Source organism: Silurus meridionalis, chromosome 18, assembly GCF_014805685.1.
Source record: "Silurus meridionalis isolate SWU-2019-XX chromosome 18, ASM1480568v1, whole genome shotgun sequence".
Taxonomy (NCBI): domain Eukaryota; kingdom Metazoa; phylum Chordata; class Actinopteri; order Siluriformes; family Siluridae; genus Silurus; species Silurus meridionalis.
In genome coordinates this window covers 1908752-1927683 of record NC_060901.1, presented here as the reverse complement: position 1 = coordinate 1927683, position 18932 = coordinate 1908752, and the positions used below count along the sequence as shown (strand labels likewise).

Genomic DNA, 18932 nt, shown 5'->3' with positions numbered 1-18932 from the left:
AAATGCGTCTCTTTCATTATGGTTCTAGAATTCACTTTGTGGCTACCTTAATATCTATGTTGTTCTAGAACCTTTTGTATAAAATGTTTTAGAACCGTCACTATGGTTAAATTATTCCCAGAGGATGGATATTACAAAACCCTTGTTGCCATTCTAGGACCATTATTGTGGTTACACTGTAAATCTAGAATCCTAAAGGGGTTACATAACTGTTAAATAGCTCTTACTTAAGTTCTAGTGTTAGGGTTAACTACTCTCTATATATACAGTATATACAGTATATCTGTATTACAGTGGGCCTGAAGTCTCAGTGTCATGCCAAAAACTCTCACCATAATCATCTTGCCATAACTATAGACTAATGAAATATAGTTCTAGAACCATCTTAAGTTCTAAACATATTATTTTTATACAGCTGTTAGAAAGCTTTTACAAAGAGTTTTCGAGACTCAAAATCTATGCTGTCATTTGGTGGTTCTAGAAGCCTGGGAAAGAGTACATAATTCTTGCATATCTTATATGTAATCTGTGGTTCATCTCAGGATAATTTTGGACCTATGATTTTTCACTTTGGTTCTAGATATACTGTCTATATATAACTGATGTAAAGCTCATTTTTGAGTTTTAGCTGTGGTTCGTTAACTCTCATTGTGGATCTATAAAAGTCTGCCTAGATATATAATGGTCCTATCCTTTGCTATGTGTTGTTTCATCAACATCAAGTGTGTTTTATTTTATTTAAAATCCATGAGTAAATGAACCTGAGCAAAAGCGACCTGGTTACAAGAACACACTCAGCACCTGACACCAGGTTCTGCCAGGTTTCACCAGGTTCCACCAGGTTCCTGTGAGCTGTTTTATGACCTACCCTCAAATGTTCTTTAACATACTGCTCTAAAGAGGAGCTCTCCTGCCGGTTGCCTGATCAGTGATGGTCAGCGTGAATGAGGTGATTATGAGGCGGTCAGGAATGGGGGTGGATCCTGATTGGCATATTTATAAATATTAATAAATAGTTAATGAGGGTAAAGGTGCAGAAAACAGACTGAAAGTATTTGTAATTATTCCACTGAGATTACTTAATACTCTCTATGAAGGTCATATGTATACAGACATATAAATACATTTCACCTACATAATATGCACTGATACATTTGTTAGGCATTATGGACATTGTTATAATTACATATGTAGGGACTCCAAGACAGCTTATAACAAGTTCACACAGTTCATAGCAATGGTTATAATGCCTTTATGAGAAGTTTATTGTGTTCATTGCCTATGAATGCTTTGTGAATGTTTATAACTATTGCAAGTCAGATGTGTATTACACAGTGATCATTGCTGTATAATTGATACTGTAAGTCATTAATGCACCCTACCCACTGTTATAATGATCTATGAAAAGGCATTACAGTTTACAAAAGTGTTTATAATGCATTTATGTACGGTATATAACTTTGCTAATAGAAACTCTAAAGTAAGAACGTGTATAATGCCTTATGATAAGTTGTTTTATATATATATATATATATATATATATATATATATATATATATATATATATATATATATATATATGATATACAATCCAACCTTCAAAGTGTGTTACCAAGGTGGACTTGGTGTTCAAAGTGCTATAAAGGTTGCTTATGATACATCGTAATACACAATAAATTATTCTGGATAAATAGTGTTTGAAGAAATCCAGATGTGAAACCTAACAGTCTGAGAATTTTTTTTAACCCTGATATTTTTTCATTCAAGAATCTGTGATAGAAAAGAAAACATTTCCGTGATTAATCCACCTCCTTCTCTCTGACAGTCCATGAGCATCGGAGAAGCAGAAGCATGTGCAGATGTTGAAAAAATGTCCAGCTGCATCTTTAAGACCCCTCCTCCATCTCCATCTCCTCCTCCTCCTCTTCCAGCTCCTCCATCAGAGCTGCTCTCTCTCTCTCTCTCTCTCGCTCTCTCTCTCTCTCTCTCTCTCTTTCACACCGGGCCGTGTCAGTGATGTTGGTTTCAGCAGGAGCACAATGACGGAGCTCATAGGATTAAGATCAGGATCAGGAATGTGAAAGATGCCTGCTGTGGATCTGGGATTCAGTAGGGATTGGTTCGGAGAACCGCACAGCTGGGAACACTGATCAACCGGGGGACTGACGGAGGACGAGGAGGAAGCAGTGAGTACAGATACGGACACATACAGCACAGGGGATGCTGCAGTCACTCACACACACACACACACACACACACACACACACACACACACACACACACACACACTTACACATGAGAGGAGAGAGAGAGACTGATGTGAGTCTCAATTTGGAGAAAGAGAGAAAGCCATATAGAGAGGCAGACAGTGATGGAGAGAGAAGAAAAAGAGAGAAATGAAGAAAGACAGACATGGAAAGAAAGAAAGAGACAGAGAGACAGAGAAACAGAGAAAGAGATAGCGAGAGAGAGAGACAGAGAGAGAGAGAGAGAGAGAGAGAGAGAGAGAGCGCGAGAGAGAAAGAGATGAAGAAAGACAGGACACAGTAACGGAGAGACAGAAAGATACAGAGAGAGAGAGAGAGAGAGAGAGAGAGAGAAGAGAGAGAGAGAGATAAATTGAGAAGAGATCGAAGGAAAGAGAAAGAGAAAGAGGAGAGAAAGAGAGAGAGATGCTGCAATAACACCTTGTCTTGTGTGTCATGTTTCTATGTGTGGCAGGAACATGCAAAACACACACACACACACACACACACACACACACACACACACACACACACACACACACACACACCAGGAATTTATCCTTCATTCATCTCTCTCTCATGCTGAAGAATGAACGAATGAATGAATGGATGATGGATGATGGAGTGATTAAATGCACATTAGCGTCTGAACTGAAGTGCAGAAATCAATCTCTCTCTCTCTCTCTCTCTCTCTCTCTCTCTCTCTCTCTCACACACACACACACACACACACACACACACACACACACACACACACACACACCGGGTATGATGTAATGCACTTCAGACAATGGGCTGAGGATTCTCCCTCATTAGCATTATAGCAGAGGAACACAGGAGGAAAAGAGGAGGAACAGAGAAGGATAGAGGAACGGACGAGGAACAGAAGAATGAGCAAGGAACAGAGGGATGGAAGAGGGATAAAGAAATAAATGGAAATGACCCTGAAATGTTAATTACGGTGTAATGATGAACTAATGGAGTGCTGAATACTGATAGCTGTCCTGTAAACTCAATTACTTATGTGTTACAGCTACACACACACACACACACACACACACACACACACACACACACGTGTTACAGTCAAACACAGAGTAACATACTAACTGATTTTATTTAAAAAAAAAATTAAGAAAAAAAGACACATTGTAGGTTTTTTTATCTGTTTCTAGTTACATTAAATATTAAACAGCTTCAGTATCACTTCTCACTGATAGCTGAGTTAAAGCAGTGATACATCTCTCTCTCTCTCTCTCTCTCTCTCTCTCTCTCTCTCTCTCTCTTTCCAGCTTTACCTCTGACCGTTACAAAGCTCTGACACTGGAGACTCCTTTCATCTCCTTTATATAATCACATTTCTCCTTATAGGAAACTCCGCTGTATAAACGCTTATAGACACTCAGGACACAGTTTTTTTTCCTGTGTACCTGCTGTTGCTATAGAAATGATAATATACAGAACATATAAACCTACAGATGTCTGATTTCTCTCATCTGTACCGCGGAGTAGAAATAATAAAAAGAAAGGAGAAAAAAAATTATAATTTCTTGTAATTTTCATTATTAAAATGATCATTATTATTATCATTATTTAAAAAAAAAATATTATAATATTATTAGTTTAGTTATATAATAATAATAATAATAATAATAATAATAATAATAATAATAATAATAATTTGTATATATTTTATTGTTTTTATTATTATATTATAATATACTGTATACTACTATATATCTTATATATAGCTAATAATAAATACATACAAATATAATACTAATAGTAATACAATAATAATCATAATAATAAAAGTATTTTTTATTTTTTATTAACATAACATTATTATCATTTTTCATTATTATTTATCAAGTATTTATTATTAGATGTGCTGTCTCTCTAATAAACTCATTTCTAATCCTGTCCATTGTCATTATATCATATGATATAGTATTATATATTATATACTATTACTGCTAATTATTAAATACATTAAAATATAATACTAATAGTAATAACAATATTTTAAAAAAAGTATATTTTTTTGTATTTTAGTGGTAGTAGTAGTGTATAGTAATAATAATAATAATAATAATAATAATAATAATAATAATAATAATATTAAAAAAAACAGATTTTGATGCCTTTAAAAAAACTTATTGTTTTTAATATTCAAATATTTACATTATTTAGCTGACACCTTTTTCCGGAGTGACTCAAATATCTTGTTTAAACACTAAGCAGTTGAGGGTTAAGGGCCTTCCTCAGGGGCCCAGCAGTGGCAGCTTTATGATGCTGGGATGCTGTTCACCCCTGAGCTCCCACCTCCATTAATCATGTGCAGAAACACAAACCCAGATATGAAAAACAGACATGATTATTTAACATATAGCCACATCACTCAAATCAACTGCATGGAGTTCACACCTCTACGGAAGCCCTGAGAGGACATGCATTATAACTATTATTATTATTATTATTATTATTATTATTATTATTATTATTATTATTGTTATTATTATTAATATTATTATTGTTGTTGTTGTTGTTTTGATCCCAACCAAAAGCTGTTCCTCCTAATGTGTATTTATCAGGAATAAACCTGGTGCTTGGTGAATGTGACTGGTCATATATTTATTTATGTAATATCTATATTTTATATTTGTTCTCTGTAAAGATGGAGGCAGAGATTTCCACATTAACACACAATATACTATATAATATAAAATACAGAAATATACAGTAGGCTTTCAAATATCTTATACTCACTATAGCGTGAAATTAAATAAAACCCCATAAATATATATAAAGATTACAAAAAACAAACCACAAATTACTGAACAAACCAACACATTTGGTACATAAATAAATATATAAATTAATTAATTACAAAAGAAAACCTAAAAATACAGATATTAAATATATATTAAAAAGTGTGGAAACACCGAGTGTTTAATGGTGTTTGAGAGACACATGCATGTTCCTTTTGTTTCTATTAATTAACTTCATAATGTAATCGTATGAAGATCGACTTTGACCAAAAGAATCTACAAAAGTCCAGAGTTTATTTTTTTAGTAAAAAATCCTCCATCAGCATTAAGAACATCTTCACACACTCTCACCAGAACACTTCATTTCTCCAAACATTCAGCAGAAATATTTTGCTGTGTTTCTTCTCAAACTCTCCAGAGATGTTCTTCACTAGATGGAGCTGTTTCTTCTTCATCTCAGAGCAGTTCAGTAGGATTGAGGTGAGGTGACTGGGCAGGTCATGATAGATCTCACTCCAGACGTCTGTCTGCTCTCTAAATAACACGTACAGAACTCAGACGTGCGCTTCGGCTCTTCGTCTTGTTGGAAGGTGAAGTCGCTCCAACGAGCCGCAGTCCAGACGGAACTGCATGATGATGAAGTGTGGAATAGGAGACGTGTTGGGTCACTTTCACTTTCCAGAATCTTCTCTGCTCCAAAACAACCTCAAACCATTAAACCTCCACCTCCATGAGTCTGATCACATCTTCTCTTCCGTTCTTCATCTCACACAAGTTCTTCTGGTAGACACAAATGTCCGATTTTAACTCCACAGAACTTCATCCACTCGTTTACTCTCACATTACATGTATATATATATATATATATATATATATATATATATGAAATATTAATATTATTTAAATAATATTCAGCTTTTGAAGCTTGTACCTGGTTATAACACAACCGTCTTTAAAAACTCCTCATTACACCTAAAACAAAATTGGAATAGAAAAATTAAACACACACAAACACACACACACACACACACACACACACACACACACACACACACACACACACACACACACACAAACAATATGCAGATCAGTTTATGCAAAATATGACTCTGCACAGACTCTCTATACCTGCACTAATGCACTCTATATGGAGCACAAAACTAAATTAGCATTTATTAGCAGGATAATGATGATTTACACACACACACACACACACACACACACACACACACACACACACACACACACACACACTTCACACAGATAACTAACTGCTACATGCTAATTATGAACCTATACAGGTCAAGTTTTGTTATTTATAATGACACACATGCAGGTCTGTAGCAAGGTGCAAAATTAGCATGAACTATTGAGCTAATGTGCTAAGTACTCCAGATGCATACGGTAAAAGAAAAGGAAAAATTAACATTAATTAGCAGCATACAGCATAAAATAAAGTGTACCATTGTAGCTTTGTAGTTTGTACAAAGGAAAAACCACCCAAGACCCTATTAGCTTCAGAATCGTATTTTCTGGAGCTAATTTAGCAAAGATAAACTTTAACACACACACACACACACAGATTGTGTCGTGGTCAATGGGACAGATGGTGTGCAAGTGTGTAACCATGACAACGAGTTTGGCTAATTAGTGTGGCTAGCGTACCACAGACGAGCGTCATGTGTGAGGTTTGGAAAAGCAGACCAAAAATTAGCATCCCCAGAAACTAACGCTTAGCAGGAAACCATAAATATGCTAATCTTATGACGCGATGCTGAATATAACAGTCCACATGTTTCTAATGTTTTATAGGATTGTAAGAAATTTAAACGTTTATATTTGAAAGTGAATGTATAGCTTACAAAAATAATCGTGAGCACAACTGCTAGCTTAGGAAGTTAAGGCTAAGACAGAAAGTGAATGTAAATTAACTGAACCAAACTGACATTAATTACAGAATAACTGCTAAGCTAATGAGGGAAAACGTTCAGCTGAAGAGTGAAAGCTAACATAGCGAGAGCAAGCTAAGCTAAACGCAAAGCTACTGATAGTGAACATGTGCTGAGATGACGCTGGGTGTGGAAAGGAGATGGAGCTAATCGCTTCAGGGGCATGAAGACGGTTTGATCCTGCTACAGATCTATACAAATCCTGTGTGTGTGTGTGTGTGTGTGTGTGTGTGTGTGTGTGTGTGTGTGTGAGCAAGAGAGAGAGAGAGAAAGAGAGAAGGAAAGCCCAGTCTCTCCCTCTTTGTGAATAATTTATCGATTGGCATATGGTGTACAGGCACTCGCTTCTTTTTATTCATTCATCACTTCATTCATCTCTCTGTTCTGTCTCTGTTAACCATCCATCCATCCATCCAGCCATCCATCCAGCCATCCAGCCATCCATCCAACAAGCTCTTCATACAACACTCTATTCATTCATTCATTCATTCATTCATTCATTCATTCATTCATTCATTCATCCATTCATTGATATATCCACTCATTCCCCATGTTCTGTCTTTATTAACCCTCCATTTATCTAGTTATTTTCCATCCATCTATTCATCTATTCATCCATCCATCCATCCATCCATCCATCCATCCATCCATCCATCCATCCACCCAGCTTTCCTCCACTTATTTATTTCTCAATTTTCCCCCATATTCATTCTTTCACCTATTAAATAATCAATCAATCATTCAATTAATCAATCCCTTAATTAATCCATTTATCTGTTTTGTTCTGTCTACTCTCTACTTAAATATTTTCCGTCCATCCATCCATCCATCCATCCATCCATCCATCCATCCATCCATCCATCCATCCAATTTATTTATTTACCATATATTTCCATTTATCCATAATTTCATTCATTTAATTTTCAATTTAATTCGCTAATAATTTCCTCATATTCATCCCTTCATTCATTCATCCCCTAATTCATCTCTCTGTTCTGTCTTTATCTATCATTCATCCAGTTATTTTCCATAATCGATCCATCATTTATCATGCATTCATACACATCTCTATTTATATCCACACATTCCATCCATCCATCCATCCATCCATCCATCCATCCATCCATCCATCCATTCATTCATACATTTGTTCATTCATTTAAACTCTTTATTCAGCCATTCATGCATTCTTCCTTTTAATTAACCATCTCATCATCCAATCTCTCTATTCATCCTTTGTTTATCTCTCCTTTCATTCTTGCTTTAACCTCTCTGTTCATTTTTCATTTATCCTTAGACCCACTCATCCTTCTGTTTATCCCTCCTTATTTTATGTATCCTGCCATACACCATCATCCCTTCATCCCTATATTCTTCACTTCATTCACCCAAATCTACATCCTAAATACTATTCACTAATATGAGTGTTAAGCGAGCCAATCAGAGATGTTTGGGGGTGGAGCTAAAACCTTTTACACTAGATAGTGATAGGGTGTGATGGAGTGTCACTGATGACCACAGGGATGGAAATCATTCAATTCACAAGTCTCAAAAGTCTCCACCCACATCCTTCACCCTGACAAACCCCGCCCACTTTTTAATACTGACTGATAAAGTATTGGCACCCCTTTTTTATCAACGAAAAAGGAACACTTGAGGAGGAACATGGGGAGAATGTGTGTGTGTGTGTGTGTGTGTGTGTGTGTGTGTGTGTGTGTGTGTCTGATTAAATCAGCAATGTTGCTTTAATAATAGTAATAATAATAATAATAGTGTTGATAAGTCTTGCTCTATTTTAGTACAGTTTTAAATAAAGCGAATGTGTATACAGTCAGATTGCAGAAGACAGATGGAGAGACAGACCGAGATGGCTGCCGTCCAGACGAAACAGTTTGGAGACAAATTGTTAGCGTTTAGCAGCTAGCTGAGGACCCCTGTGGATCTCTGCCGGCCTGTTCATATACAGAGAAAGAAAGAGTGAGAAAGAGAGGAATGAAAAAATACTCATTCTAATCACTAAGAAAACTGTTAAATTCTATTTTTCCATTTAAAGTAAATAATTATTGTGAGGCATCAAACTTCTTCATCAAACGCCTAAACTAGTAACTTTACTACCTTTATCAAACCCCAACAAACACCATCATCCTTCATCAAACACCACCATCCTTCATCAAACTCCATTAACCCCATTATACTTCATCAAACTACACCCAGATACCATCATCCTTGTTTAAACCCATGAAACACCATCATTCTTCATCAAACCTCATCATCATTTATCAAACACCATCAAACACTATCATTCTGAATCAAACAACACAAAACACCAGCTTCCATCATCAAACCACATCAACACTGACAATCTTCATCAAACCGCTTAAAAAACACAATTCTTCATTAATTCTCATCAAATGCAGGATGATTGTATGTGATGGTGTTGGATGAAGGATGATGGTCTTATCCTTCTTTAAACACCATCACATACAATCATCCTTAATCAAACATCATCAAACCAAATCAAACAACATCATCCTGCATTAAAACCCATCAAAAACCACAATTCTTCATCAAATCTCATCAAAAACCATAATCCTTCAACTCACTTCATCATACATCATCATTCTTTATCAAACCCCATTACACACCACCATCCTTCACCAAACACCATCAAACACCATCATACTTCATCAAACCCCATCAAACACCTTTATTCTTCATCAAACCAATTATCCTTTATCAAACCTGATCAAACACCAATATCCTTTATCAAAACCCATAATTCTTCATCAAACCTCATTAAACCCCATCATCCTTCATCATCACACCATCATGAATTGTAAATTGTGATGCCCTGACAGTTTGAAGGTCTAAACTGATTGCTCTTGGTGTCCGGTCTCCAGGTGAAGATGATGTGCGAGGTGATGCCCACGATCAGCGAGGACACGGCCATGAGCCAGCGAGGTTCTCACAGCAGTTCCTCGGACCCGGACTCGCACTTCGAGCAGTTGATGGTGAACATGCTGGACGAGCGAGACCGTCTCCTGGACACACTTCGAGAGACGCAGGAGAGTCTCGGTCTCGCACAGCAGCACCTGCAGGACGTCATGTATGACCGGGACTCACTCCAGCGCCAACTTAGCTCTGCACTGCCACAGGTACACACACACACACACACACACACACACACACACACACACACATTTTCCCAAAAGTATTAGGACACAATCGTGTAGGACGTCTTTGGATGCAGGAGCCTGATATTTTCCCTGTTTCAGCATGACAATGTCCCCATGCACAAAGCCAGCTCCACGAACTTACATAAACTTACATGAGTTGGAAGATTTGAAAGATCTCCTGCTATAGAGCTCCAACCCTATTGAACAGTATGAATGTGAACGCTGACTGCACCCCAGGAACCTCCTCACCTCACCTACAGCGGTACCTGACTTTAGTAACACCCTTGTAGCTGAATGAATATCCACAAAATCTTGAGGAACATGTTCCTAGAAGAGTGGAGCTTATTATGATAGCAAATTGAGACTAAATATGGAATGAGATGTTCAAATCAAATACCAGTCTTATGGTCAGGTGTCCACAAACTTTTGGCAATATATATTGTAGCTACGATCAAGCATACAATATGTAGCATATTAAAATCAAGAGCTAAACGTGTTCTCAAACATCAGCTGAACAATTACCCTGTGTAGCTAATCACAATGACGTGTACTAGCAAGGAACCAAACTCATGCTAGAAAATTAAATAGCTCAAATCCAGCTAATATTAGATATATGTTCACGTACTTGGTCCCTGATTCGTCTTAAGTAGCACCACTAGCAAACAACCAAACAATTATTGTGTAACTCCTGACACTAGTAATTAGTTTGACTAATGGAATCTAGCTAATGCTAGGTGAGCTCCCTCACTGCACTGCTAATGAAAAACAGAAGCCATGTTTTCTTTGAAGCCAGGCAATTGAATGTGCTAATGAGCTATCCAACTTTCAATTTAGCTAGCTAATGCTAAATAAAGAGTTTTATAGTGAAGCTGTTTGAGAACACTGATCAGATGTTAGCAAAATAAAGCCAGCATCATGGAGGTAATATTGTGCTAGCTGATGTTAGGTAAAGAATTTTAGGAGATGCTAGTCTGTCATCGGAATGAAGAGACTCTTTGTGTGTGTGTGTGTGTGTGTGTGTGTGGAAACTCAGTGATTTATGTGTTGGTGTGTTTTATCTCCTCACACTTGTAGTGACACTCTACTCCGATTTTCCTCCAGGCTGTAAATCAACATCAGAGTCTGTTACATCTTGTCACATGGGGCTCGAATCATCTGAGGCTAGCTGTAAAAGGGTGTCAGTGAGTGTGTGTGTGTGTGTGTGTGTGTGTGTGTGCGTGTGTGTGTGTGTGTGTGTCTGTTTTATCCTCTCAGCTCATGTCTACCAACAACAGAGTTACAGGTGTTTTTGTTCTGGTTAAAACACGCACACACACACACACACACACACACACACACACACACACACACACATATGCGCACATACATACACACGCACACACATGCACACACAGACACCTGCACACACACGCACACACGCACACAAACACATCATTTGATACTGGGCTGTATTTTATTGCTTTTCTGTAAATGTAGATCAGTGAATGAGGCCACATTCTTTTCATATCTTTTTCTTTTTCTCGCCCACTTTTTCCTTCTTTCTCTCTTTCTCTATCTATCTATATTTCCAACTCCACCCAGATTCTCCTCTTCTACTACCATTATTTAGCCTAATTCTCTTCTCTGTGATAATTGAGTCCAGTTTTAATGTTAACCATAAAGACACACATCAAAAACACCAACATTCACCATCACACACACCAACATTTACCATCAAACACCAACATTCACCAACACACACCAACATTCACCATCACACACCAACATTCACCATCACACACACCAACATTCACCATCAAACACCAACATTCACCATCAAACACCAACATTCACCATCACACACACCAACATTCACCATCACACACACCAACATTCACCATCACACACAACATTCACCATCACTTACCAACATTCACCATCACACACACCAACATTCACCATCACACACACCGACATTCACCATCAAACACCAGCATTCACCATCAAACACCAGCATTCACAATCACACACCAACATTCACCATCAAACACCAACATTCACCATCAAACACCAACATTCACCATCAAACACCAACATTCACCATCACACACACCAACATTCACCATTACACACCAACATTCACCATCACACACACGACATTCACCATCAAAGACCAACATTCATAATCAAACACCAACATTCACCATCACACACACCAACATCCACCATCAAACACCAACATTCACCATCAAACACCAACATTCACCATCACACACACCAACATTCACCATCAAACACCAACATTCACCATCACACACAACATTCACCATCACACACCAAAATTCACCATCACACACCAACATTCACCATCAAACACACCAACATTCATTATCAAACAACAACATTCACCATCACACACCAACATTCACCATTAAACAACATTCACCATCACACACACCAACATTCACCAACACACCATCATTCACCATCACACAACATTCACCATCAAACACCAACATTCACCATCACACACCAACATTCACCATCACACACATTCACCATCACACACCAACATTCACCATCAAACACCAGCATTCACAATCACACACCAGCATTCACAATCACACACACCAACATTCACCATCACACACCATCATTCACCATCACACACTGACATTCACCATCACACACTGAAATTCACCATCACACACACACACAACATTCACCATCACACACCAACATTCACCATCACACACTGACATTCACCATCACACACCAACATTCACCATCACGCACCAACATTCACTATCACACACGCTAACAGTCACCATCACACACACACACACACACACACACACACACCAAAATTCACCATCACACACCAGCATTCATCATTACACACACCAACATTAACCATCAAACACACCAACATCTATCATCAAACATGGTGTCTGACTAAGAACATTGGTTTTTGATGAGGATAGTTGGTTCTTGTTGTTTGAAGATGGAGATTGTTGGTGTTTAAAGGAAAAGGTCAGTGTTTGATGATGTTGAAACTTGAGCACAACAACATGAGTTTTTGTCTCAGGCTGGTGAATGGTTCAGTGTGTGAGTGTATGAGATCTTTGCTTCATTGGTGATGAATGTAATGGGATTGTGTTTTGTGTGTGTGTGTGTGTGTGTGTGTGTGTGTGTGTGTTCAGTCAGCTGCCTACTTTCTCCTCAGCATCACATGATGACTCTGCGTGATTGTTATTGTCCATGTCCTACTTCACACAGTCTCCTCCAGGCCAAATTAACCCTTTATATTAAGAAAGAGAGAGAGAGAGAGAGAGAGAGAGAGAGAGAGAGAGAGAGAGAATAGCTCTATCTAGAAACAAACATTACACTTCCAATGTGGTTTACTGATCCAATAGGAGTGCACATACACTGTCATGTGACAGAATAAACTAATGAACCACAAGTTCTGTGATGGTGAATGTTGGTGTGTGTGTGTGTGTGAAGGTGAATGTTGGTGTTTTTGTGATGGTGAATGTTGGTGTGTGATGGTGAAAGTTGGTGTGTGCTGGTGAATGTCGGTGTTGTTGGTGAATGTCGGTGTGTGACAGTGAATATTGGTGTGTGATGGTGAATGTGGTTTTGTGTGATGGTGAATATTGGTGTGTGATGGTGAATGTTGGTGTGTGATGGTGAATGTTGGTGTGTGTGATTGTAAATGTTGTGTGATGGTGAATGTTGGTGTTTGATGGTGAATGTTGTTGTGTGATGGTGAATATTGTTGTGTGATGGTGAATCTTGGTGTGTAATGGTGAATGTTCGTGTGATGGTGAATGTTGTGTGTGATGGTGAATGTTGTTGTGTGATGGTGAATGTTGGTGTATGATGGTGAATGTTGGTGTGTGATGGTGAATGATGGTATGTGTGAAGGGAATGTTGGTGTGTTTGTGATAGTGAATGTGGGTGTGTGATGGTGAATGATGGTGTGTGTGAAGGGAATGTTGGTGTGTTTGTGATGGTGAATGTTGGTGTGTGATGGTGAATGATGGTGAATGTTGTGTGATGGTGAATGTTGGTGTGAGATGGTAAATTTTGGTGTGAGATGGTGAATTTTGGTGTGTGTGAAGGGGAATGTTGGTGTGTTTGTGATGGTGAATGTTGGTGTGTGATGGTGAATGATGGTGAATGTTGGTGTGAGATGGTGAATGTTAGTGTGTGTGATGGTGAATTTTGGTGTGAGATGGTGAATGACTGTGCAGATGATTATTGATCTTTACAGCTCATTTTTGAGATTGAGAGTTGCTATTTCTCCCTCACAGCTGCTCTCTAATGACCACATTTAACTCTCTCAACGCCTCACTTCCGTCTTATAAATATCTCGTGACGTCCAGCTGACGAGAGCTGAAGTGTCTCCGAAAAATTTAGCTGGTTCTTGGAAAGGATTCGCTCGGGGGTTTCATTTATAACAGACCTCAACTGTTTATAATACCGCTGTAATGAGTATCACTGGAAATCTGGGAGTGTGTTTTTGAGGAGAAGTGGTAGTGTGTGTGTGTGTGTGTGTGTGTGTGTGTGTGTGTGTGTGTGTGTGTGTGTGTGAGTGTATGTGTGTGTGTGTGTGTGTGTGTGTGTTCATTGTGTTCATTAGTTAAAGTATTTGTGTATTGTGAAGTTGTCACAGCTCCCACCACAGTTCCCTCTCCTCCCAGTCAGAAGAAACCCTCACCCAAGTTCTGAACATCCTCTAGGTCATGGGCCACTTCCTGTTTGAAAGACTCTTATACCAAGCTAATGCTAGGATACCTTGTAAAGTATTGTTTTCCCAAAACACATCATTTTATGTTCCATGCTCCATGTTTCACTGTGTACCGAACCTTACTTGCCTTCAAGACTACGCTTACTGTTTTTTTTTATTTGTGTGTATTGCCTGAATTGTGTTTCGGATTTTCCTGCTTTTTACCACAACTTTGTTTTTTGGATTACGGACATGCTCAGTAGTATTTAACCACACATGGATACTTCATCACAGAAGTGTATCCTATGTGACATTTATTTTGAATGAATGAATACTAAATATGGAAGAAAGATGACTTTTTTCATTTAAACCAGTCTGTTCCCCCGGGATATAGTTATGTCTGTAAATCTCGCGATACAGGAAGGGGAGGGGGACTAGCAATACTCTATAAAGGGAAATTGAAAGTATGTCAGTTAACTCTTTCCACATATTCCTCTTTTGAATCAATTGCCATAAAAATCAATGGTGCGATTCCTACAATTCTTACAACTATCTACCGCCCCCCCAAGAGCAATAATGCCTTTTTAACTGAACTATCTGAACTCTTGACTCATCTATGTTCCATATCTCCAAATGTTATCCTTCTGGGTGATTTTAACATTCATATAGATAATACCAGTAATGCAGTTACAAGCGAATTTTTATCATGTTTGGATTGCTTTGGTATACAACAATTTAACACACTGCCCACTCACATCAAGGGGCATATTCTTGATCTCGTTTGTTGCTCCGGTATAATACCTTTTAATTGTACTGTTTCTGATCTTTCTATATCAGATCACTTTTTGGTGTCTTTTTGTGCCAAGTTGGCCATCTTTAAGGCAAACCTGTGCCGTCCGATTTCATTTCGGAATATTAAAAACATTGATTTGCCTACTCTTGCTGATGAACTTGCCATCTTCTCCAGTAAATCTGATTTCTCTACTGCTGATGAACTAGTTAAATATTATGATGACGGACTGAAAATGATCTTGGATGAATTCGCACCTGTGAAAACTCGAACTGTTTCATTTGTTTATTCCGCTCCCTGGTTCACACCTGAACTGCGTGAACTTAAAACTAAAGGTCAGAGGTTAGAGCGGCTGTGCGCCAGGACTGGCCTTACTGTTCATAAGGAAATGTATGTTGAACATATTCAAAATTATAAAACTGCACTGACTGAAGCTAAATCTGTTTACTACTCCAACAGAATTGCAGTTAGCAATGGGAACTCTAGGTCTCTTTTTTTGGTGGTAAACAATATTCTAAAACCACCTGATTATTTGCCGTCTGATATGTATTCCACTGACCTGTGCGATCGTTTTTTGACTTTCTTTGCATCTAAGGTTGAAAATGTACATCAGCAAATACTTATTGGTACTCTTCACAATGACTCCTCTCAGTTTATATTGCACTCACCTCCCATTCTGTTTTCTCTAACTTTACACTACCTACTGCTTCAGAGATAATGGGTCTGATAGGTAAATCTAAATCTTCAACTTGTCAGTTAGACCCTCTACCAACCCCCTTAGTGAAAGCTTGTTTACCAGCTCTTTTGCCGTTGATTACAAAAATTGTTCATGCTTCACTTAGTTCTGGTCTTGTATCTCCATCTCTTAAATCTGCTATTATTACACCCATACTTAAGAAACCAGGAGGTGACCCATCAAATTTTGACAATTTCCGTCCAATTTCAAATTTACCATTCATCTCAAGGTAGTGGAAAAGTGTATTGCAATTCAAATTCATGAACATCTCTCCAATAATAACTTGTATGAACAATTCCAATCTGGTTTTCGTCCCCACCACAGCACTGAGACTGCTCTTGTCAAAATAACCAATGATTTGCTGTTGGCAGCCGACTCTGGGCTTTTAACTATACTTGTCCTCCTTGACTTGAGCGCTGCCTTTGATACTGTCTCACATAAGATACTTCTTGACAGGTTAGCTTCCATTGGTATTACTGGCACTGCTCTGTCTTGGTTTATGTCATATTTATCTGGACGCAGTCAGCGTATTCAATTAAAAGGTTTTAGTTCAAGATTATCAACAATCACCACTGGTGTACCCCAGGGCTCTGTTTTGGGCCCGCTTCTTTTTATTATATATATGCTCCCTCTTGGTTACATTTTAAGGAAATATGGTGTTAATTTTCACTGCTATGCGGATGACACCCAACTCTACCTGTCTGCCAAACCCACCGGTTCTTTTCCTCCACCATCCTTAACAAGCTGTCTATCTGAAATTAAAGACTGGCTTTCAGCGAACTTCTTGAAGGTAAATGGCAACAAAACTGAGGCTTTGCTGGTTGGCACTAAATCTGTTATGTCTAAACCTAACTGTTTCTCTCTCACCATTGATAATACCACAATCTGTCCTTCCTCTCAGGTTAAAAGCTTGGGTGTCATCATGGATAGTACACTATCTTTTGAAGCACAAATTAATAATATCACGGACTGCATACTTTAATTTATGGAATATTAACCGTCTTCGTCCCTTTCTTTCAAATAATAATACTGCTGTTCTTATTCACGCACTAGTCACTTCACGTATAGACTACTGCAATGCACTTCTCACAGGTATTCCTTCCAAATTGCTGAATAAACTTCAGATGGTTCAGAACTCCGCAGCCCGTGTTCTCTCTAGAACACCTTATACGCTCACATCTCTCCGGTTCTTCAGCAATTACACTGGCTTCCAGTAAAGTATAGAGTAGAATTTAAAATCTTGCTACTCACTTATAAGGCACTTCATAATCTTGCACCACAATATCTTACTCAACTTCTTCATGTCTACACTCCTTCACGCGCACTTAGATCTTCATCTTCAATTTCTCTTGTGGCACCTTGGATTCGACTGACTACCATGGGTGCCAGATCTTTTAGTTATGCTGCCCCCCGACTATGGAACTCTCTTCCCCTTGATGTTCGCAATAGCGAGTGCTTGTTGACCTTTAAAAAGCGTCTTAAAACATATCTTTTTATACAGGCCTTTTTATAAAATGTTTTATTGAGATTTAAATGAATCTTACATGCATATGCTTTTCTGTTGTGTGTTCTGTTTTATGCAATGACCTGTATATTGTCTGTAAGGTGACCTTGGGTGTTTTGAAAGGCGCCATGAAATAAAATGCATTATTATTATTATTATTAAATGAAAAAGTAAAAAATTCCTGCTTATACTCACGTTATAGCAGCTATAAACAGTCATTCTCTCAGCAGCCTCTATTTATTTTTCTCTTTCTTCAAGTAAATAAGAGCAAACCGCAAACACAACTTGACATCTTTTTTGAAAGCTCAAACCCATCTGTCGTTACTTCAGAATGTTACTCTGACTTTGGAGATTCCTTCCGTAAACTTTAATCAAACCCCTCCTCATTGTTCTATCGTACACAACTCTGTGACCAAGCTGGTGCCAAAGAAACAATAACGTAATGTAACGAATGAGCGTGTTAACATACCAATCACAGTCCTGCATTCGTGGCAGGAAATCAGGTACAATCTCATACAATAGTTATGAAGCATCATGGCAGAAGAAAACACATAACCCTTAAATAAAATCTAATGGTTTCCAGTTCAACACTAAAAAAAACCATCACCCAATGGTTTCCATGATATCATGTGCTTGTGTACATCATCATCATAATCATCATTATCAAGGCAAAGAAACCATTGTTAAATCTTTGTGCAGTCTGGATGATTCCATCATGGTATCCTGATTGTCTCTAATGGTGTCCAGTAGGCAGCATCACATTATCTCTAAGCTGCCAAATGTTTTCTGTTGGTCCTAATGGTATCAGAAAGAACATTTAACCCTTAGAGTCTTCCATCACAGTTTCCATTGAAACGGTATTCAGCATTCAAGAAAATGCTCACATGGACATCTCTGGAGATCTGATGATGATGATGTTGATGATGAAGCATGTGATAGTAACTGAGAGGGAATAGTTTTACTGCTGATGATGGATGTATTGTTTGGCTCATTATTATCCCTTTCATCTCACACACTCTGTATTTAGATCAGAAGTAGATGGTCCTTGG

At 38.0% G+C, this 18932-nt stretch overlaps 1 protein-coding gene and 1 long non-coding RNA gene across 5 annotated transcripts in view; one reads left to right on the top strand and one right to left on the bottom strand.

The window, feature by feature from the left end:
* Window positions 1–1993: 1993 nt before the first annotated feature.
* ppfia2 (PTPRF interacting protein alpha 2) overlaps window positions 1994–18932 on the top strand; it is a 97750-nt gene continuing 80811 nt past the window's right edge. For all 4 annotated transcript variants that reach the window (XR_006928521.1, XM_046872898.1, XM_046872895.1 and 1 more), the window contains exons 1-2: window positions 1994–2186; window positions 9867–10121. Coding sequence is in view for 3 of the 4 variants with exons in the window: in XM_046872898.1 (XP_046728854.1) it covers window positions 9873–10121 (249 nt within the window). In the remaining variant the exon portion in view is untranslated. The remainder of the gene's footprint in view (window positions 2187–9866; window positions 10122–18932) is intronic.
* On the bottom strand, window positions 5761–9376 carry LOC124401013. Its single transcript, XR_006928522.1, has 3 exons — window positions 8830–9376; window positions 5949–5989; window positions 5761–5797 (listed from the first exon to the last, which is right to left on the bottom strand). It is a non-coding gene; the product is annotated as an uncharacterized LOC124401013 (long non-coding RNA).